The sequence below is a fragment of the Eubalaena glacialis genome, chromosome 15 (genome assembly GCF_028564815.1).
Source record: "Eubalaena glacialis isolate mEubGla1 chromosome 15, mEubGla1.1.hap2.+ XY, whole genome shotgun sequence".
In the NCBI taxonomy this organism is placed as follows: domain Eukaryota; kingdom Metazoa; phylum Chordata; class Mammalia; order Artiodactyla; family Balaenidae; genus Eubalaena; species Eubalaena glacialis.
In genome coordinates, this window is record NC_083730.1 from 75676471 (window position 1) to 75699652 (window position 23182).

Here is a 23182-nt window from a genome sequence, read left to right on the forward strand (position 1 = left end):
CAGCTGGCTTTAGCTATAAGCCATCAATCCCTGCCTTTAGCTTACTGTAATGGGGCAGACTTCACACACTCAATACATATGTGTTGAGTGTTTACTCTGAACCAAAGAGGACAGAGGTTGTAATCAACAACAAATAAAGTGTCCTGGGGGAAATACTGCCAGACACAGAGGAGCCACCTCATCTTTTTGAATTGTTGGGCTATCACACTTGCTCCATTGGCTGCACACCTGCTCTCAAATCGATTTGTGGGACCAGCTTGGCCAGTGGAGTTAATCCTAGTGCTTGGCATTGACTCAGTGGGAGTGAGGTGTTCATGCTACAAAGTTGCATCTTTTCCTGAACCCGCTCCACCCCGTGTCAATAGCTTCTTCCCAAACTGAATCATCAAATCCAGGTTACTCAGACTGTTGGGATGGATAAAGTAGACCATGTTCATGGTCTTTCGGACATTTCATCCTATAAATCAGTCTCCCCACGTGCACCTGGTCATAATAATAATAACAGGTAACATTTATTGAGCACTTACTATGTTTCAAGCCCCACACCTCCACTTTATAGCTATTTGGCCGTGGACAAGTCATTTTCTGTATGAGTTTCCTGTGGCTGCTGTAACAAATGATCACAAACCTTGTGGTTTAAAACAACCGAAATTTATACTCCCACAGTCTGGAGGCTGAAACCTGTATCACTGGGGCAAAATCAAGGTGTCAGCAGCACTGCACCCCCTAGGAGGGCTCTAGAGGAGAATCTGTCTCTGGCCTCTTCCAGCTTCTGGTGCCTCCAGGTCCCCTTGGCTTGTGGCTGCATCACTCCAGTCTCTGCCTCTATCTTCACATGGCCTTCTCCTCTGTGTGAAGTCTCTCTCTGTCTCTCTCTCTTTTTTTCCTTTTCTTTCTTTTTTTTCTTTTGGCCGCGCCACAAGGCTTGCGGGATCTTAGTTCCCTGACCAGGGATTGAACCCATGCCCCCTGCAGTGGAAGTGCGGAGTCTTAACCACTGGACCGCCAGGGAAGTCCCCCATCTCTCTCTTATGTCACCTGTGATGGCATTTAGGGCCCACTCAGATAATCCAGGATGATCTCTCCATCTCAAGGTCCTTAATCACATCTGCAAAGACCCCTCTTCCAAATCAGGTCACACTGAGGGCCTTCAGGGATTAGCACCTGATCTCTTTGAGGGCCATTACTGAGCCTACCACACTTCCCCTCTCTGAGCCTCAGTTATCCCACCTGTAAAACGAGGATAGTAATAATGGTAACTGCCTCTCAGGGCTGATGTGGGGTTTAACGGGTTAATGTAAATCAGGCAGTTGGTAACTTGGCAGGCAGGCAGCCCCCGATGAATGGCGTGGTTATTACGAATCGATTTCTTGAGTTATTTCTACCCAGGACTGGCAATTGTGGGGGTAATTGATTCCAGTGATGTCACCTCCCCAACTGCCAGGTTTTCAGCAGGATTAAATGTGCCAAATTGGCTTTGTTGAGCCAACTCCCCTGGGTGTGAAGAGCTGCCATGCCAACCCGCCTTGCTGTTTCGCGGGGCCCGTCTGCCGCTTCTCCCTAATTAACACAAAGGCGACACACACCAGCAGGCCCACTCCCTGCCATCCCAGGAAAACAGCACCGCATACTACAGCTAAATATTTGAACTTTTTTTTCAGTTGCTGCATGAACATAGTATTTTGGGCATGTAAACAGCACAGAGTAAAGGGAGAAATGCCACCTCATTTTCTACCTATAGGGGCAGCCTCAGGGGAAAAAATGCTATAAGGAAACCCAACCATGTCACTGACCGAAGACAGTGTCACAACAAAGTACCATTGCTATTAGTAGCTCTACCACTTCCAGCTGTGTGACCTTGGGCAAAGAACATAATCTCTCTGAGCCTCGGTTTCCGCATCTGTAAAATGGGTATCCTAATAGCCCCTCCTTCAAAGTACTGAGAATATTCAAGGAGACGGCACCTAAGAATTTAAGGATCCACCTGGGACACAGGTTCGCACTCGGCATATGTCACATGGGGATGCTGAAGGTGAGGATGTTGATGGTTCTAGAAATGCCCTCCCCAGCTCTCAGTAATTCTGGGTGGAAGTAGAGTGAAAGCACCCAGGCCCACCTCTCAGGGTACCCAGGATCTGGTCCTGACTCTTGTTGACTGGTTTCCAGACTCTACTTCCCTTTGTGAGCCTCAGTTTCCCCATGTGTTGAGTGAATGGGTCCAGCATGATGATTTCAAAAGCCCCCTCTGCAGGGGGGGAGGGATAAATTGGAAGATTGGGATTGACATATACACACTGCTATATATAAAATAGATAACTATAAGAAACTGCTGTATAGCACAGGGAACTCTACTCAGTACTCTGTAATGGCCTATATGGGAATAGAATCTAAAAAAGAGTGGATATATCTATATGTATAACTGATTCACTTTGCTGTACACCTGAAACTAACACAACATTGTAAATCAACTATACTCCAATAAAAATTTTTTAAAAATAAAATAAATAAGCTAAGCTGGGGCCATAAAAAAAAAGTCCCTTCTACCTTCTAATTCCACTAGTGGCTCTCGGGATGTGTCCCTCACTCCTACTGCCCCCTGGCAGCTGGCTTTGCTGCAGGACCCAGCCCAGTAACTTTACTGTCCCAGTGAGTGTGGAGTGGAGGCACACCTTGGTGGACAGGACGAGTGGCAAAGCTTTTCTCGGGGACAAAGGCTCCTGAAACTCAGTAGAGGAGTCTGGGAACATCCCAGGTGCCTGCTCAACAGAGGTTGCACTGAATTTTTAGGACCCAGTCCTGCACACTGCCCAGGTTCTGCGGCAAACCTCTCTAGCAGAGGTGTGGCCCTCTAGCCCACGTCCCCACTCCCCCACCGACTATGAGGACATAGTGCCCCACTTGCCATAGTTTCATTCACCCACTCTCTAGGTATTTATTAAGCACCCACTGTGTACTAAGCAGTAGAGCAGAGGCTGGGACACACAGCAGGAACCAGACAGCCAGGTTCCTGGCTTTCATGAAGTTCACGGTCTAGTGTGGGCAGGATGTTAATTTTTAAAATTATTTCTTTAACACTGCAGTGAACACTATGGAGGAAAAATCCAGTGTGTTCTGAGGCCGGGCGACCTGACCCAGTCAGAGGGGCTGGGGGAGGGTTTCTCGGAGGAAGGGGCATTTACACCAAGACCTGAAGGATGAGGAAGAGTTAGAAGGGGAAACAGCCTTCTAGGCAGAGGGAACAGCACAGCAGAAACATTGGCCGTGAGACTTAAAGAAAAGGCTAGTGTGGTTGGTGGAATTGGCCAGGGCCCAGACCGTGCCAGGTCCCGTGGCTTGTTCACGGTGTGGCTTCACGTGGAAGGACATGGGGAGCCGAGGAAGGCTCAAGGTTAAACAGAGAAGGGAGCTGCCCCGACACCATCCACCAGTCACCTTGAACTTAGGAACTTAGGAAGTGAAGGCTCTCTGCCATCCAGGCATGGCCAGTGGGTGCCCATGTTTGGGAAAGGCATGGAAAACACAGGACTGGCTTGAGGCCCCATCTCGGTGGACTATGCCCAGATCTGACAGCCCAGCAGGATGGAACCGGCATGGGCTCTGGGGTGGTGAGATCTGACTTACACCATACAGGCCAACCACGCTAAGCCTCAGTTTCCCCATCTGAAAAGTGGAGTTGCGATAACCCATAATTCCTAGAGACACCGAGGACAAGGGGAAGTCACACAGGACAGTAGATGTTCAGTAAGTGCTAAGCAGGTGCTGGCCAAGTCTTCTCTTCTTTGCAGCTTCTGCTTCCACCTCCACATGCTGAGGCCACCAGCTGCTCTCACTAGAGACACTGGCTCTGCCACTTACCTCATTTGGGCATGACCTCTCCATCTCTGGGCCTCAGCCCCCTGTATAAATGGAGGAATTTGGATGGGGTGAGCTCCACCACACTGGCCCAGGTGGTTTTCCAGCTGTGGTGACATCAGATCCAGCAGGGGGAACTTGTCACAGAGATGTGTTTTGGGGCCTCACCCCCAAGAGGGAGCTAGGGAAGAACCTCTGACATCCCTTCCCCAGCTGTTGTCATGGCCCAAGAATTACACTTTGATTCTAAAAGCGAGGGTCTCATACACCACCTGTTTTCTAGAAAGTGTGCCATTTGCACGTGGTGAGGCCTGTCTTCAGAAGTTCAGCCGTGGGAAAGGAAACCAGCCCGAGAGCTGAAAGATCAGAGTTAGAACAACCACGCTAATCCATGCGCCTGCCGTACCGCTGGGAACAGCATTCTTCTGGAATTCTCTTGTGTATGTGGGCCACAGCTGACTGCCAACCTGCCTGGGGAAAGGAGTGTTTGAATAGTTATTTTGTTTTCTGTGGTTTCTCTTGCCAATAATACATGGAAATATCCATACCCACAGTGTGATGTGTGCTGCAGAATGATGATGATGATGATTTATATTTCCATGACCTGACTTTTTTACATTAAAAAGTTGAAACAGAAAAAAAAAAATCACACTTTGAGATGATTGTACAATATTATGAATATACTTAATGCCACTGAATTGTACACTTAAAAATGGTTAAAATGTTGATTTTTATGTGTATTTTACCCCCAAAAAAGTCATGTATTAAAACAAAAAGAATTGTACGTTGAGCAATGCTGCTCTAGAAAAGTCTGTGTATGGGAGTACTTCCTGCTGACTGAAAAATTATTTAAGCAACAAGACTCTTTATTTTACCTTCTAAAAAGGAATCCCATTGTATGTATAGATCACGTTTTCTGTATCCATTAACAACTCTGTACTGTACACGTAAAGATTTTTTAAGAGGGTAGATCTCAGGTTGTATGCTGTTTTACCATAAAAAATAGTAAAAAGAAAAATCTTAAAAGAAAAAAAAAGGAATCCCAAGCTATGGGGTGGGGGCCCACTTGGCGGGTTAATTCCGTATTTGACATCACCATCAAGGACCAGATTCTTCTGTTCCTGCCCTGCGAAGGTCACGGTCAGCTGTGTCAGGGGCTTCCTCCCGGAGAGGAGGGCCGCAGCAGTACCACAGGTCTCCCACAGACCCAGCAAAACCACCACCCCCTACCCCCAGGAGATGTGCCCTTAAATGTCATTGGGCAGGACTGGGCCCCAAGCCCACCGCCAGCCCAGTCAAGGGCATGGCTCCATCATAGCTGACTTAGACAAATCAGGATTTACTCCTGAACCACACGCAGAGAGGAGTAGACACCCCACCCCAATCAGTGTGCAGCTCAAGCAGGGAAACTGGGAGAATGGCTATGTGTTTATCAACTGGTGGTGAGCAAATTAGTACAGGCAGATCTCGCTCTACTGTGCTTCACAGATACTGCGTTCTTTACAAATTGAAGGTTTGTGGCAACCCTGCATCAAGCGAGTCTGTCGGTGCCATTTTTCCAACAGACTTTGCTCACTTCATGTCTCTGTGTCACCGAGACACTGGTAATTCTCACACTATTTCAAACTTTTCCATTATTATTATATTTGTTATGGTCATCTGTGATCGGTGATCTGTCTTTTGTTTCTCGGGTTTTTTTTTTTGGCCACACTTCGGCGAAGCATGCGGGATCTTAGTTCCCAACTAGGGATCGAACCCGCATCCCCTGCATTGGAAGTGCAGAGTCTTAACCACTGGACCACCAGGGAAGTCCCCGATCGGTGATCTTTGATGTGAGTATTGCAAAAAGATTATGACATGCTGAGGCTCAGATGATGGTTGGCATTTTTTATCAATAAAGTATTTATTTTATTTTATTTATTTATTTTTTGGCTGTGTTGGGTTTCTTTGCTGCGCACTGGCTTTAGTTACAGCAAGTGGGGGCTACACTTCGTCGCAGTGCGCGGGCTTCTCATGGCGGTGGCTTCTCTTGCGGAGCACGGGCTCTAGGCGTGCGGGCTTCAGTAGTTGTGGCTCTCGGGCTCTAGAGCTCAGGCTCAGTAGTTGCGGCACATGGGCTTAGTTGCTCCGTGGCATGTGGGATCTTCCTGGACCAGGGCTCGAACCCGTGTCCCCTGCATTGGCAGGCGGATTCTTAACCACTGCGCCACCAGGGAAGTCTCAATAAAGTATTTTTTAATTAAGGTATGTGTATTGTTTGTTTCGACATAATGCTGTTGCACAATTAATAGACTACAGTATAGTGTAAATGTAACTTACATACGCATGGAAACTAAGAAATTTGTGTGACTCATTTTATTGTGGTATTTGTTTTATTGTGGGAGTCTGGAACTGAACCTGCAATATCTCCAAGGTCTGCCTGTAACAATTTCTCAGCTCCTTCCCTTAGGAGAAAGGGAACTAAACCCAGCACTTGAGCAGGCGCTATGCAGAAAACTGTCGGCATTAGGGCAATTATAACACCAACAGGTATCACTTATCAAGTGCTACTCATGTGCCCGGCACTGGGTTGAGGCAGCTGTTAAACAAATCAGCACTACTAATCCCCATTTTACAGGTGAGAAAACTGAAGCTCAGAGATACGAAATAATTCAGTGCTAGTCAAACAGTCAAACCATTCAGTGCTAGTAAAACACAAAACTGGGGCTCTGAGAGGCAGCCCCATAGCCCCAGGGTCTTTGAGCTCACCTGTCTGCTTCCGCATCCTTGTCTTAGGGAGGGTGGGGAGCCCAGCTCGGGTATGAAGAGAGAAACCAGGGTGGTTGATGTTGAAACGCTGTGAAAACCCAGCGTAGGTAAATGTGCCTTGGCAACGCCACCTGCTGATTAAGTGAGGGCATGGCATGGCCTCCAGCACTGTCACGTTTCAGCTAATAGGGAGCTGCTCCCGTGTCATCATGCCACCTCCCCAATCCTGTTTTCTCCTCCCATGCCAGGACACCCAAAGACAAGTCCAAGGACAGCCCCAAGGAATGGTGCGCTGGCCCAGGGCCCAGTGCGTGCAGCGTCCACCTCGATGGTTGCCTGCCAAGGCTTTCCCTCCTAGTCCCCTGTGGGCCGTAGTCATCAAACTGTCACTAAATATTTAATATTGCTGAACTCTTTATATGGCCCAGCTGGCCCACATCTGATGGCCTCTTTTAAGAGCTACATCTGCAAGTCACAAGCTGCTGGAAAAGCAGACTGAAAAGAGATTTACAAGCTCTGGAGTTTGGGTGTAAATCCTGGCTCTTGTCGTCCTTGCCGTGTGACCTCAAGAGAGTTGCTTGAGATCTCAGAGTCTCAGTTTCCTCATCTGCAAAATGCAGGCAGGAACCTCACATGTTGGAGGGAAGCTTAAACAAGAAACTACATCTAAAAGCATCTGACACATGGTGGGTATTCAAACAATGTTAGTCCCTTTATGTCTTTCTTTTTGTTGTCTTTCAATACCATCTTTCCCTTTTTCTTTTGGAGAAAAAGAAGGGACTCAAGTTGGGGGGAATCTACTCATTCATTGTCGACGAATATTTATTAAGTGCCTACATTGTGCCAGGCACCGGAGCCACAGCAGGGAAGGTAATGATCCCTACCCTCTCGGTGCTTCAGAGAGTGTTCAGGCCCTGGAATCAGACAGAGCTGGGTTCAAGTCCTGGCTCTACCACCTACAAGCTGTGGTTCCTTGGGCAAGTGCCATCCCAGAAGAAGAGGCCCAGAGGCTATGGCCTGGGGCCTCAAGCTTCCAGGACCAGGCCAGTCAAGCCCTAGGCCCTTGATCCCAGTAGTGGAGCTTGTTTGGTCCTTTAAGGCCATTATACAGATGAGGCAACTGAGGCCCAGAGAGTGGAAGGCCCTTGCCCAAGAGGCACAAAATCAGGACCTGAAGGCAAGCCTCCCACAATACAATTCACATGTTTCTAAAGTTCCTACCACACTCAAGGAGGCCCATCAACAAGTATTTATTTATTGGGCTCTTTTGTTGTGTGGGCAGCTCTGGCTGGGTTGATCAGAGTGGGTGGCTGCTTCCCTTCTCCACTGGGGACACAATATGGAAGAGTGGCCGTGACCTTGGCCAAAGGGGTTGGGACCAATCGGAGGCTAACCCTGGGGAATCTCATGCACGAGGCAGGGCAGATGCTGAGTAAACATGTGTCAAGTAAAGGGGGATGTGAGAGACAGTGCTCACCTGAGATGCACCAGGTGCTCTGCTGCTGGGCCCTCTCCATTTAAACCTTCATTTCCTCTCACAAGGGCAACCCTAGAAAGCAGCCCTGATGGTATTCTTTTTAAAAGCTAAACTGAGGCACAGTAAAATTTTCAAGACTTACTGATTTGAATCAGGCAGCACCAAAGAAAAGGTGGTCAGGAGCGCTCTACCGGCAGAATCTAGGAGAGAGGTTTTTAGAAAGAAGATGTGAAAGCAAGGAAATCATTTGATTGGCTATCGCTTAAGGGGTTGCCTTGTTTGGGAATGCCTAGCTGGCTGTTGGTGATTGGTAAGTTTCATTTTCTCGGATTCGAGTGCATTGGCTCTGGCCTCAGTTTAGGTTGGCTTGCATAGGCTACGGAGGCATCAGAGCCTCCCCAGTCTCACGGCCTTCTTTTTCAATTACTTTAACATTCTCATTTCACAGACGAGGACACTGAGGCACAGAGTGATGAAGTGACCTGTCCAAGACCACATGACTAGCATGGTGGAGGTTGCAACAGAGGCCACACTGTTCAACCGGACATTATGCTGCATCCGGGAAAACAGAATGGAATAAAGGGAGGAAGGAATGAAGGAGAGAGTAAATGAAGACAAGAATGGGAAAATGAAAAGAGCATGAATCAAAGAGCGGATGTTTTTATTTTTTTAACGGAATAGTTGATACATAAGATAATACACGTAACACATGCGAGTTATAAAACACACTACGAGAACGAACAGACTTGAACCCACCACTATCCTAAGACAATAGAAAGTTACCAATAACTCGTCCCGACTGACGCCAGCGGTTCTGCGAGCTGGCTGCACGTCGAAAGCACCTGGGGGGCTTAGACAACCACTGATACCCTCAGGGAGCTTGATGGGATTTGTCTGGAGTTTGGTTTGGACATCTGGATTTTTAAGAGCTCCCGAGATGATTCTCATGTGCAGCCAGGTTTGAGAACCACTGGCTTATAATCACCTCCCCTATCATATCCCTCTGATTTCCCCCCATCCTCACCTTCATCCTGAATTTGGTGTAGTGAATGGATTCTTTTCCTCTTTCCTTGCCTGTTTCCAGGACTAGCGACGTTTGCGATTGAGCTCCCGCCCACCACGCGGCGGCACCAGAGAAAAACACAGCCTTCTTTTTCCTCTCTGCGCGTCTAGTAATCGCGCTGCAGGAGGCTTGGCCCTCGCGGCGCTCCGTCGCCGACCCGTTGCCCTGTCAACGAGCGGGGAAACGGCCAGTGTAGGCGTAGCTCTACCCGGGAGGGTCGCTGTGGGCCAGGCCGGGCTCGGTTGGGGCATGCTGCAGCTCGGGCTGGGACAGCCTTCGAAAATTCCGGGGCGCAGAGAAACGTAAGTCGGGGGTTTGGGCTCGGCCGGGGGCCGGCTTTGGGGCCGGGACCCTCAGAGCCCCGCTGCAGTCGGCCCCGCGCTGGCGGGAAGCGCGCCCGCCGTCGCGGGACGCGATCGCAGGGCGCCCGGGGGTTCGGCTTCCCGTTCTCACTCTGCTCCGCGCGCGCTCTGGGTCCGACACTTTCCTCTATAACCGCGTTTGTTACAGAGGGATGCGACTTTTTCAGGGAGCAGCCCAGCTTGTTGGTGGCAGATCCGGGACCGGAATCTTAAGTTTTCTGACTCCTGGTGCAAAGATTTATCCGCGGGCGGCTCACAGGGCAAGGAAAAAAGTTTGGCAAGCCTGCCACAGTCTGAAGACAGATCATAAACTGGCAGCCTCAGGCTAAACTCGGCCCATACACGCAGATCGTTTTCCTTCGGGATCGGAGGACTCTGAGTTTGCTTATTCAACAGAAGCTCCTTAAGCATTGTCACAGCCAAGCACTGTGTAGACCCTGCACATGGGGCAGCTTTTGGACCAGGGGAAAAGGTGTCCGGAGTGAGACTGGTTCTGCTTTCAAGTCTCCAGCTGTGTCCCCAGATTGCTCTTGACCCATGCAAATTGATTCCTGTCTCTGGGTGGTGGTTTCTCCATCCGTAGATGAGGGATCTCCCTCCATGCTAATCCAGAACACTTCCAGATGTGACACCTGGATTGGGCCACTCTCTGCGGGTTGCCGAAGCCAGGGCATGTTGGTCCCAACAGGTAGCCTCTTGCAGTCTACAGAGCCTGGGCCCTCATCTCAGACTAACATGAATTAGGATCCCAGCTCTTTTATAAATTTCCTCCACTTCCTGGTTTTGTGATCTTGAGCAGGTCATTTTACCTCTTTGAACTTAAGTTTTCTCACCTGCCAAAAAATGGGGCGATAATAACAATGAAAAAGACCGTATATGTCAAGGGCTTGGCACACACACGAATTCCTTAAATTATTATCTATGTTACCTTAGGCAGAGCATAGAAGTCCCCAGTGTGCTTGTCCAGCATTGCCAGGACTGGTTCTCCGTCTCTGTCTGCAGTGCCCTTCATGATGTCTGGCTCACAGCCCGGTGCAGTCCACGCTTATTTAAGTAGATGATTTGCAGCCCTGATGACAAGTCATTTTTAAAATGCTGGTGCCTGGGGGCCTACACTAAGACTTTTTTAACTGGTCTGGAGTGGGACCCAGGCTCTACCAGGCGATTCCAGTGTTCAGCCAAGGGGTGAGGATCACGCATTAAAGGGATGAGGGGTTGCAGCAGGCTCATTTTCTTACCACTGCTGTTCTCCTCAGATGGCACTCCCCACGCTGCCCTCCTCCTGGTGCAGCCGGAGGCTCCCGGATCAGCAGGCAGCACGACAGCGACGCCGGGAGCAGGAGGCCCAGCTTCGGCAGCAGTGGGATCAGAACAGCCGCTACTTCAAGGTGTCTGACGTCTGCAGCTCCAAACAGGCAGAATGGAGCTCCAGGGCCTCCTACCAGAGGAGGTAATTGTGTGGTGACCGCCATCGGTTAGGGTTGAGGGCCACTTGCTGTCAGGAGATGTGACCTTAAGGACCTGGGGGAGTGTGGCTGGACAGCATGGATTATCTGCACAGTGATGTCTTTCCAACTGGAAATTGAAAAAAAGATCATCAGTGAAGTAACACATTCGCACTGAAAAAGATAAAATGATGAGAAATGTGTGTAGAATGTGGAAGTCTCCTTTGTAACCCCATACCCCCAGGAGAGAACCACAATGAACTGTCTGGTGCATATCCTTCCATACTCTTCTCCATTTGTGTTTGTGTGTAAATATATATACACACATACACCCATTTTCTGTAGAAATACATGTAAAAACATTGAAGTTAAAAGCATAGGTTTTGGAGTCAGACAGACCTAGATAGAAACCCTGACTGTGTCACTTGCTGTATGAATGAGCTCAGTTTCCTCATCAGTGAAGTGGGGCTAAAACAGAACCTACTTTATAGGATTTATGTGATGATTAATATAAAACCGTCCAGGTATGTAGTACCTGGTACATGGTAACTGCTCAAATAATATTAGCTGGTACTGTTAGCACGCGCATATATAAGCCCATTATACATTTTCTTCTTGCAAAAACAAGATCCTGTTATGCGTAGTGGTTCTGTCACCTCTGTTCACTTTGGCTGGAAGAAACCTTCCCGGGTCACCACATTCTGTCTGCCTCAGCCTCTGTCACCCACACAACCAGCCACGTGTTCCCTGTGCGGCTGTAGCACATCTGGTTGATGGTGGCTCCTTCTTACCCAGCATGCACGCCTACCAGCGGGAGAAGATGAAGGAGGAGGGGAGGAAGCGTCTGGAGGCCCGACGGCAGAGACTCAGGCAGCTTCTGGCGGAGGAGCAGGACCTGCTGGCCAGAGAACTGGAGGAGCTGAGGCTGAGCATGAACTCGAGGGAAAGAAGAATCCGGGAGCAGCACGGGAATCTGAAGTCAGCCCGAGAGGAGCAAAGGAAACTGGTAAGTAGCTTTTTAGGAGGCTGCAGAGCGGGAGTCCCCAGCCTGTCAGTGATGCCACGTGGGGTCCCCTCGGGGGCTCTGACCCGTTGAGACGGCAGTTCACTCCAGAGCCAGTCGGGTAAAGTGCTTACTCTGAGTTGTTCTTTATGTGTGTTTTCCATGAGTCATCTCTATTCTCTTTGGCCCCTTAATCATTACATCTGAGTCCTTTTTCTTTATTCTAGTTCTCTGGTCCCACAAAGGGCTGGGACTGGTATATTTTATCTTCCAAAGTAGTCGTGTGCAATGGTGAGCCCCAAACTCTGTTTTTAAGCCTGTTGTATATTTTGAAACAGATCTTTAGTATCTAGGACCCATCTGTAGCATCAGATTTTGGCCCCCTTTTGTCACCATTATAAGAGTCATTTGTCAGCACTGTGTGCTTCCAATCAGGTGTCTGGCTCCCAGCGCCGTGGGTGTGAAGCATTTGGGAGGTCTGAAGGGCAGGCACGGTGCCGGCATGCCAGTGGAGAAGCTCTTAGCCTGAGCTGACTTCTGTTGTGGGTTATCCAAAATGTGGACAGATTGGAAAAGTGACATCAGGCTTCCCTCTTTGTGTTTTCTTGACAGATTGCTGAACAGCTTTTGTATGAACACTGGAAAAAGAACAACCCCAAACTTCGAGAGGTGAAAACCAAGGAGATCCTTCTGTTGATTTGTCTAAGTAGATGAAGTCATGTTTCCCGTCTTGTTTTTAAGCTTGCATCTTGTGCTGGGGTGAAACAGAGATCACTCCAGCCACCTTGAAAAGCAGCCCCACACAGAAGATCTGGTTCATTCGGTTAACAGCTGCAAGTGGCTGTGAGGTTGGGACATCTGATAGGGAGGGGGAACCCCAAGGGCAGAGGCTGGGTAGGCAGAAGGGGCCACCTTGGACGGCCTCATACGGCCGTCCCCTGGAAGTGCTGGGGAGCGCCTGCGTGATTTTAAGCAGGGGTGCAACAGGGTCCCAGCTGCATTTTGGGGAGCTGCAGCTTTGGCAGCAATGTCGAGGTGGGCGGGAAGGGGTGATGTCAATTGAGGGGTTGCTGCCGCAGCCCAGGCAAGTGATGGTGAAGGTCAGAACTGGGGTGGTAGGAGAAAGAGGGACAAATCCACAGGCTTCGGGGCAAGGAGAGAGCAGGGCGTCTTGGCTGGGGTGACATCATTCAGCAGAGATTGGGCTAGAGGGAGAGAATCCCATGAAGGATATAATTAATTAATTTCAGTTTATAGTTTGTATATACACTTGGTGGTGTTAATTTATGTACTCATAACTTCATGTAGAAATTGCCAGTCACAAGTACTAGAGCATCTGGCTGCTCTGGGGTGTTGCGCGGTTAGCTCTAAACCTGGGAGGACTCCTCTCCCCGGCCATTTGTAGATTTCAGTGGCTCCTCCAAAGTCATGTACTCAGATGTTCATTCAGAACATTCAAGTCAGTTGCAAATGTTTACATGTGTGAGTTGAGGAAGAAATTAAAAACTTTTATAAACAATTTCCCAAACAAAAGCTTTTGGACAGTGGTACAATTCATTTTCTGATCCAAAAGATTGTTTAAACCCAAATCTCTTATTAATTACCCCAAATTTGTTGCATCTATTGATACAGGTAGTGCCTGTTTTTACAGCTGCTCTTTTGCAGAGGGGGTACTGGGGAGCCAGGCCAAAGGTTGCGTCTGTTCCTCATCCAGCTTCTGCCCTGTGGCCTGGCAGGCTTTAGACCTACCAGGGTGGCCTTTGAGGTTAGATTTCCATTTCAGTGTCTGCTGAGCTGTTCCCGCTCAGCCCCAAGGGTAGTGGAAGAAAAGTTTGTTACTTTGTTCCAATTCTTGACATGGTTTAGAATTGACTGGTCCTTTGGTTTTCTAGTTGACTTGCAATCAGACTGTACATGTTGGGGTCACCATGCACTTCCTTATAAGACACCTGGCCACATTCCAGGCCATGACACTGTACTCGGCAGTGAATATGTGTCCAATGAATCAGTGAGGAAGTTTATTCTCTGCCTTCTCGTCCTCAGATTGAATTGGAACTTCACAAGAAACATGTGATAAACTCTTGGGAAACACAGAAAGAGGAAAAAAAACAGGTGTGGTATGTGTTGGGAGACTGTCTCCATGTCTTTGAATTTGTTTCTTGTTTTCAATGTTAATGACTCCAATACAGGAATAGACTTTTTCTTGGTTTACTTAACACGTGTTAAAACTGAATGTTTGTTGCTCTTATGCAGACAAGAATCCTACGTGATCACTCCCAGGGGCAGAATAAGACAAGGCGTCCAGGGCTGGTTGATGGTAGATGCAACATGCATCCTTAAAGGTTGTTTCTGTTGCAGCACCCTCTTTTGATGTAATTTATGTCATAAACTCTCGACCTTGGTTTATAGCAGCAACTCTGGGGATAAAAGTCCACACCTCTGTGGACCCATTGCTTCACCTCTGGGTTCATTTTGGAAAGTGTTTTGTTGACTTGTGGAAGGGAGGGAACCCCGGTGTTCTTGAGCCCCTCCTCTGTACCAGGCACTGTGCTGAGAGCCTCCCCAGCTTCGTCTCTGAGGGCAGCACCCCTCCCATGGTTCCCACAGTGAGAATCGAGCCCAGGAAGATGCACCTTTGCCTGGGCCACACAGCTGATAAGTGCGTGGCCTCCTCGGGTATAGACGTGTTGGAATGAGGAACGGGCCCTGAGGCCTGCTGACCGGTGGTGGGGAGCTGGGTCTTTGCCAGCTCCATGCTACAGATACTGACCCCCGGGTCCCTTTGGCTCCACGCAGCAAGAAGCCGCCGAAGAGGAAAAGGAAAAACGGTATGAAAATGAATATGAAACAGCCCGACGGGAAGCGCTGGAACGGATGAAAGCAGAAGAGGAGAGGAGGCAACTGGAGGGTAAACTGCAGGCAGACGCGCTGCGCCAGCAGATGGAGGAGCTGAAGGTGAAGGAGATGGAGGTGAGGGCGAGCCCCGGCCGCCAGGGCCTCCGCGCGCGCAGCTCCTTGTTGTTAGGAAACGGGCGTTTAAAAAGCTGCACTAAACAGAGATCATAGCCGGGGGGTGATTCTAAGAAGGGAAACAACGCTGGGTTCTCCTTCTGACACGTGTTCCCATCTGTGGTTCTTTCTGTGCCCAGATTCTAGAGTGTTAACCATCAGGAGATAACACCTGTCCTCTCAAACGTGTATAGAGAGGCCTGCTGTCTGAGAGCCTCCTGAGAACTTGGATTTCAAGTGCTCTTAGTAGACTTGACTTAGTCTGATGATCTAGCACGCAGCTCTCGCGGGAGACTAGCAGTTTGGGGGTCTCAAGGCACAAACCATGAGGATCTCTGGTCCAGGAAGCTGTTTTGAGAATACTGTGCACAGTTGCTCTGAGGGGCTGGATCTTCTCATTCAGGCGAGGGGAGCACTCCCCCCTTCCCCAGGCCAGAATGATTCAAGAACTAGATCCTTTGTGCCCACTACGTATTCTAAGTGCCGAGCACTGGGCTGGCTGCTAGGGATACAGCTGGGAGCTGTGTCAGGTCAGGGAGACAGATGTTTAGTTACAGTAAGCTTGGACAGTGCAGGGCCCTGTGGGAGCACGAGGCAGGGGTTCATCCTTGTCGGCAGGGTTGGGAAGGCCCAGCAAGATGAATGAGTGAGCTGGGCCAAGGGGCTCAGAGCCCCGGAGGTGGGAGGGGATCCTGGCACCAGGTGGCCAGGCCACCCTTGTTGCGTCGTGTCTGCTGAGGGATGAAGGAAGCTCTGATTCTCATGCGCTTACGTGGGTTTACCGTCTTGTACCCATAGGCCACCAAACTAAAGAAGGAGCAGGAGAATCTGCTGAAGCAGCGCTGGGAGCTGGAGAGGCTGGAGGAAGAGAGGAAGCAGATGGCAGCCTTGTGGCAGAAGGCGGAGCTGGGGTGCGTGTGAGAAGGACCCCCAACCCCTCGCCTGCCTTCCCCAAGCGGGCGAGCCTCTCACTTTCTCAGACGTGCACTGGTAACCCTGAAACCGAACGGGCTACAATCTGCAGAAAGCAGCTGTCTAACCTCTGCTTAATTCTTTAGGAAACACTGAAGGCAACCCATATTTTCTCATTTCTAGACGCTTTTTGAGACATCAGTATAACGTGCAGCTCAATAGACGTACACAGCAGATCCAAGAGGAACTGGTAAATCTGAAGGGACAGCCTGGCGTTTCCTTCACTTTTTTTGAAAAGCATGTTTTCCGTTGCTTAGTAATGGGTGCGTTCTCATAAGAGAACACCAAGTGAGATCCCCCCCCTTGACCAGCAGCCCCCGCAATCCCTGCCCCTCCCAGAGGTGTCTGTTTGGGTGTACATCTTTCTAGATACGCAGTTGACCCCTGAACCACGTGGGGGTTAGGGGTGCTGACCCCCACGGAGTTGAAAACCCGCGTACTGCTCTCTCTGCCTCAAAAACAAAGGAATTGATAAATGACCCACTGAAGGGCAGGAAGCTAAAACAGTTTGGTTAGAATCAGGACTCAAACCCTAGTTCATTTCAGTCTACGTACTGTACTCTCTAGTCAAACACTTTTCCCACACTTAGTTAATTTAAAAATCTGTAAAATAAAAATACAAGTAGTATATTTATTGAAAAAAATCTGTGTGTAAGTGGACTCACACAGTTCAAACCCATGTTGTTCAGGAATCAACTGTATTTACATACACACACATACAGGGAAGTGGTGAGTTTGGGGGGTTTTCAGTTTCATTTTTAAATGTACTTGAAGTGGCATTGCACAGCACAGTACCTAAGAGTACACCTCAGGCTTCCAGACCAGTGTTCTTAGACTGAGCTTGTTCTTTTTGACTGGCTGTCGGTACTCCTGGCAAGTACTTTGATGGGCTCCCTCACCGAGACCGGACAGGAGAGTTGCTCTCCCACCCCAGTCGGCTTTCCTCTTACGGAACAGCTGCAGTGAGCACTTTGTGCATATATCTCTGTGCATTTGTGTCTCTGTAGCTTATATCCTGTGAAGTGGAATTGCTGGCAAATTGTGTTCTAAAAAGCTGTGCTACCAGACGTGTCCGAGGGCAGAGACGTGCGTGTGGTGGCAGAGGGTCTCTCCCTGTGGGCAGAGAAAAGCTCCTGGGCCTCTGGCGTCTAAACCATCCCTAAGTGATCACACCCTGCCCGCTCTGGGAACAGCCCGCGTCTTCCCAGAACGCCTGCTTTCAGTGCCGAGGGGCTGGCGGAGCTGAGGCTGTTGCTACTGCAGGGCTGGGCACCGCGCCCACTGCGCTTCCTCGTCCTTCCTCTAGGAGGCAGACGGGCGCATCCTGCAGGCGCTGCTGGAGGAGGAGGACGAGAACCAGCGCGCGCACCTGGCCCGGAGGGAGCAGGCCCAGGCCGACGTGGCCTGGATGAAGCGGGTCATCGAGGAGCAGCTGCAACTGGAGAGGGCGCGGGAGGCGGAGCTGCAGATGCTGTTGAGGTGAGAGGTGGCTTCCTGGCCTCTACTCGTGCCTCGATCCCCGCAGGTCAGCAGGTCGCCGTGAGGGTTGTCTGCTGTTGATGAAACTCCCATCCTTGTTCCTCTGTCCATCATTCGTGAGGAGCACATCTTTGCTAATGGACCTGGCTTGTGGGGTGTTTCCCTCGGGTTATTTAAGGTGGAAGCTGTTAGGGTTTAGAGTAAGTATCTGTTCATCTGAGATCTCAGAAACTTGAAATTGTTATAAATTATGGAGACGTTGAATGCTTCTTAGGTCTATATGAATGGGTCTGGATCCTAAAACTTAATCTGGTAGGTGGAAGTAATGGAATAACAGGTAACACTTACTGAACACTTACCGTGTGCCAGACGCTGTGCTAAGTGCTTTACGGTCCTCCTCCTGTTTAATCCTGACATCTAGCCCAGTGCTGGGGTCACAGAGTACTGGGGTCACAGAGTACTTGGGTCACGGGGAGTCGAGGCAGTCACTCACTTGCCCCAGGCCACAGGGCGAGCTAGAGTGACCGCAGGAACGTGGTGACAGAGCTCAGGCACCGGCGTGCCCCTCCTCTTCTGCAGCCCCGATGGTTCCATTCACTTCAGTGTTTAAATGTCCTGGATGCATGTCTTCACCAGTGCTTTTTGTAAGGAGATGGAGTGTTAAAAAAGGGAACTTAAAGTACTTACGATAGTAATACTTTCTGTGAAGTTGTCCTTCCCTGTAATCTGCTGAAAGTTTATTTGGAGGTCGGCCGCACAGAAGGTGTGTGCTACCTGGTGCCTTGGAGCCCTGTTGGTTCTTTGGTTCTCTTCTACCACCGGTGGTGGTAAGGATCCAGCTGTCATCCTCTCTGTGTCTCCCTAGGGAGGAGGCTAAGGAAATGTGGGAAAAGAGAGAGGCAGAGTGGGCCCGCGAGAGGAGTGCTCGAGACCGGCTGATGAGCGAGGTAATCCGGGAACGGGCGCAGGTGGCTGGGCGGGTGTCGGGGGTTGGTGACCACGTGCTGACCCTGCCAAATGTTCTGGGAACAGAGTCCCCTCTGGGCATTTTCGGTGGACTTTCAATATCATTAAAAAGTAATATACGCTTACTAGGAAAAAATTCAGTACAGAAAAGTAAAAAGTAAAAAAACAGTCACCATCTACATCATCTACACAGCCACTGTTTATTTCCTTCTACACCTCTGTTTCTATGGCTAATGTTTTTTCTACATATTATACTCAGCTATTTGATTTTGATCATTTTATTATACTATTATATCTTCTTTGTAAATGTCATTTTGATGGCTGTGTAATATATCTTGTGGGTATACAGTAGTTTGTTTTTCCATTTCCTTTTGTGGATCCATTTTTTTTCTGATTTTGAGCTGTTATATGTTACTGCAGTGAACATCTTGGTGCAGAAGCCTTTTCCACATTTAGGATTTTTTTCTTGGGGTGCAAAACCAGAAGTAGACTAAAGAACATAACTGTTTTATTTATCATATATAAGTAGTGCATTATAAGACACACCCCAATTCAAAGGAAATCTTTTGGGGGAAAAAAAGTCTTTATTATCCATGTATTGGAAGTTATCTTAAAGTGGTTTAAAATGGAAATTATATTCTGTGCATGCCAGCATGCTACATTTTAGAACCCATGGGAAATCCGGTCTCAACTGGTGCTTTTTCACTTTTGTGAATACCAGATATTCTCCAGCATCTTTTTATTTTTTTTCCCCCATTTAAAATGTTCCTCCTCATTGTGGCCACTTTACATGTCCCCCCCAGAGAGCATGACTGTTGGGTATGGCAGGTGGTTTCCTGCTGTTCCTCGTTCCCAAGTCCTGACCATCATCTGGACATAATCCTGCTCTGGCCAAGAATCAAACACAGCAGGTTTCTGCTGCTTTGAGCAGTAAATTTAAATCCACAAGGTTGGTGGGATGACCCAGACTCTGCCTCTGGCCATCTACGTGGCTTGTGGTTTCTTACTTTTTCTAGAACTCACTGATAGGGAGTGAGAGTCACCTTGTTGCCGTGTGTCTGTGCCCTGGGGACGGAGCTCCATCCCTGCCTGCTTTGATCTCTTTGGTGCTCGGCTGTCTCCACACGCACAGTCCACGTGCACTCTGTGTGCGATGGGGACGTGTGGGAAACGTGGCCGATTGTTTGGACTGATCCCGTAGTCTGGGCTTGCCTTCGTCTGGTCTATTTGGGCCTGAGGCTGAGGATTAGGCTGGGTCTCCATGTAGCTGCAGCTGCAGACTGTCCACGGCTGATAGAACAGGCATCTGTTAAAGTCTAACCAAAATCTTCCCTCTTCCTTTCCGCTGAGGATAGGTTCTGACAGGGAGACGACAACAAATACAGGAAAAGATTGAACAAAACCGACGGGAGCAAGAGGAATCCCTGAGGCACAGAGAGCAACTGATTCGAGATCTTGAGGAGGCAAGAGAGTCCGCTCATCGTGAGAAAGAGGAGAGCGAAGAACTGAAATCGGCCAGGAAGCAGGAGCTGGAAGCCCAGGTGGGGCTGAGCCCTGGGATGAGCGCGCGGGCAGCAGGCCCTGCTGAGGTTCCTGCGCCATCATGGCACAGGGTTCAGGGACCCTTGACTTATTTCCACAGCCTGGCCTGGACCTTGTCCAGGAAGCCCATGTTTGGGAGCTCAGAGCATCCCTTTTCATTTCCCGCTGGAACCCTGACCCTCCTGGTTGTAGCTCCAGCCCCGCTCCGGGTCCTCCGTCTCCTGTGGGAACAAGGCTGCTGTTACCGTCCCTCGCCTCTTTCCTGTCTGCATCTGCAAGCACCTGGCTCACTGGCCACAAGTCTCTTTTTATTCAATTCAGTACCTAATAGTTAACACAAAAGGATCCTCCCAACACGTGGCTACGTCCAGAGCTTTTTACAAGGTGCATTTTACCACACACATAACCTCTCCAGTACCGTGGTACCATTCAGTACCATGAATGTCCTTCCCACGAGGGCACTGCCACCACTAGTGCTGAGCGCTGATGCTCCAGCGGGGGGACCTGAGCCTGTCCCTCTGGATCAGAGGCAGGGTTCTGCCCTGTGGCCCGTCCCGGGTGACTTTGCTCTCGGTGCCCAGGTTGCAGAGCGCCAGCTGCAGGCGTGGGAAGCGGACCAGCAGGAGGAGGAGGAGGAAGAAGAGGCGAGGCAGGCAGAGCAGCTCACAGACGCCCTGCTGCGGCAGGAGGCGAAGATGATGGCCGAGCAGGGCTACCGGCCCAAGGTAGGGAGCCGCAGGGGACGGCGCTACTGCTGTGCTGCTCAGCCTGGCCCTGCTCTCCCAGGCTCGCTCCCAGCCCAGGGCGCAGGGCTGCTTCCCAGCAGCTCAGGTTCTTCCTTGCTCCTCCTCTTGTGTGTTTCTTCCTTTCTCGACTGGTAGGGAACCTTGACACAGCGTCTGTTTCGGTCCTTCATTGGGACTCAAACAGCCCTTGTGGCGACTTTGCTCTGGCTCCTGCCGCTGCAGCCCAAGGACTGAGGTCCTGACTGCTAAGCTGCGTGCCTGGCCACCCTGCTCGGGATAGAGAACAATCCAAGAAGAGCTTTGGCGTGGCTGGTAAGAGGTGAAGGCGCAGTGGTGCTGGGTCCTAACTGTCCAGACAGCAGAGCCCAGCTGACCGGGGTGACCAGGGGCTTGTTTCCCTTCCTCTCCTGCCCTTGGCACCTGCGGTTGCCCCCTCCCTGTCATCTGATCCTCTCCTTCCTTCTTTCCCTGCCTCATGAACTACTTGAGTGACCCCTGATGCGGGGCATTGGGGGATCACAGAGAAGCAGAGGCCGTCACCCCTGCTTCAAGGGAGCTGATGACTAAAGCACCCAGGAACTGACTGAGGGTTCAGCAGGCGTGTCGCCTTTGTCGCCTTTGTCGCTAAAGGCGTCCCTCCTTTAGCAGGGCCACTCTGGCGCTCTAACAGAGAGGCCGGCTCCTCTGTGGTCAGAAACTCTGGGAAGCTGATGAAACAGAGCAGGTACCACACCTGCTGCAGAACGTCAGTGTCTTAACTGGCCGGGGATCTCAAGGCGCAGGGAACAGCATTTTCTAAACTTACTCCATCATGGATCAGTGAGCGTCTCAGATCAAGGTCTCAAAGAGCCACGTGAAAGTACCTAAGTACCACTTAGGGCTGGTACTTAAAAAAAAAAGAGCCTCATTTAGGGCCTAGGGTTAAAGACTTTTCAGCTGTAAATGAAAATAGCCATTTATACTGTGCTTGTAGCTCTTTCTTAAAATGAGATTAATTTCCAGTGCTCCAGAGACTGCTGACCTAATCAGTCTTATGTTTTCTTTCTCTTCTCAGCCTTATGGACATCCCAGAATCGCTTGGAACTGACTCTGTTGGTACTGTAAACACAGAGAGCAAGGTTGGTGAGGCCTCTGACGTGCAGCCGCCAGACCGTTTTACGTGTTCTGTTCCAGCGTTCGGGTCACTGTAAAATAGTTAAGCGAGCCTGTTCAGTTCCACAATTAAACACAGAGAGGGTCTGGCCAGACTTTAAGCTGTGATGGATTTGCAGCATGCAGCAGGAGGCCCTTTCCTGCCTTTCTTATCCTAGAAAGGGGCTTCATAGTTAACACGTTGTCAGTGCTGTCACAGTCTTGTAATATGTTGATAAATAATGTAGATTCTAAATCAATGCTGGGAGTTACACATTGTGTTCCACGACAGGATACATGGTTTCCTGTTGTCTCACCCCTAATTGTCAACCTCCAGTGAGGACTCCAGCTAGAGATAGAGAAGCTTTTCAGTTTTTAAAATTGCCATTTAAATTTAACTATTCTGTTGAAAACAAATTTGTGGGTCTTGGTACAGTTTATTAATTTCAGGATTTATTAATTTAGTTGTCCCAAAAGGATCACGTCTTGTTTTATGGAAGAAAAGAACTATGAACCCTGAGACAGTCTGATGTCGTCCATGGATGCTTTCTAAAAAGGTGGTGATAAATGAGTCTTTCCTCCTTGAAGAAGCATTTTGGTAGAATTTCCATAGAGCATTGCGTGGGGGCAGGGGGCGATGATCCCAACGTGTATGTAACTGAGCCTCAAAAGGGGACCTCAGAAGGTCACCTGGTTGGCTAACCTTTTGGCATGACACCTTGGACCTCTAGTGTCTTGGGAAGGGCTCAGCTATATGCAGGCTTCTGGGATTTATGTGCCCAGAGGAAGGGGCACTGAACCTGAAAAAACAAAATCAGACTCAACCACAGATCGGCCAAAAGTCTGTCTTCCCACTGTTCTATCAATGTGACATAGTCCTAGATTTATCTCTATAAATAGCTGTAAGTTCCTTGCAGCAATAATCGTATTTTTATGACTTGTATTTTTTTCATGTTCCTCCTCTGAGGTTTCAGTTTTCATTATATTGTGTTCAAGATTCCATATCTCAGTAAATTACAGCTAATTACAGGGCTGGGTTCCAGGTTATTAAAACAGAGTTTATTAAAAAATCCCGAGTCTAAGGGCTGCATTGCCTTTCACTTGCATTGTGCTGTAAAAACAAATTGAGCTGCGAACTGCATCCTTAATCTGTTTTTCATTTTCTTGTCTTACATTTCTTTGGATATGATCCCCTGAGCACCACTTTCATTATGTGTGTTCATATTTACTTCCCTTCTTTCAGATGTTCACTAATTGTGAAATAAAGTTCTGGTTTGACAGCATTGCTTCCAAGCTTTGTCATTGTTGCTTTTATTAATTGCTGCAAAGTGGGTTGTAAAGAATGATTGATAGGTTTTTACTGATTTAATCCACATCTCTTACAGGT

General features: G+C 49.2%; 1 protein-coding gene across 2 annotated transcripts; it reads left to right on the plus strand.

Moving 5' to 3' along the window:
* The first annotated feature begins 9286 nt into the window (after positions 1-9286).
* TCHP (trichoplein keratin filament binding) lies at positions 9287-23022 on the plus strand. 2 transcript variants are annotated; one of them, XM_061170058.1, is made up of 14 exons: positions 9287-9442; positions 10759-10952; positions 11743-11953; positions 12563-12619; positions 13994-14062; positions 14747-14920; positions 15758-15870; positions 16055-16121; positions 17238-17410; positions 18276-18357; positions 19732-19917; positions 20500-20643; positions 21719-21782; positions 22261-23022. In XM_061170058.1, exons 2-13 carry the CDS (start codon positions 10759-10761, stop codon positions 21749-21751), a joined length of 1503 nt encoding a protein of 500 aa, XP_061026041.1. In that variant the 5' UTR covers positions 9287-9442; the 3' UTR covers positions 21752-21782; positions 22261-23022. The 2 variants fall into 2 exon arrangements, with proteins under 2 accessions (XP_061026041.1, XP_061026040.1); XM_061170057.1 differs by having other exon boundaries at positions 21719-23022.
* The last annotated feature ends 160 nt before the right edge of the window (positions 23023-23182 follow it).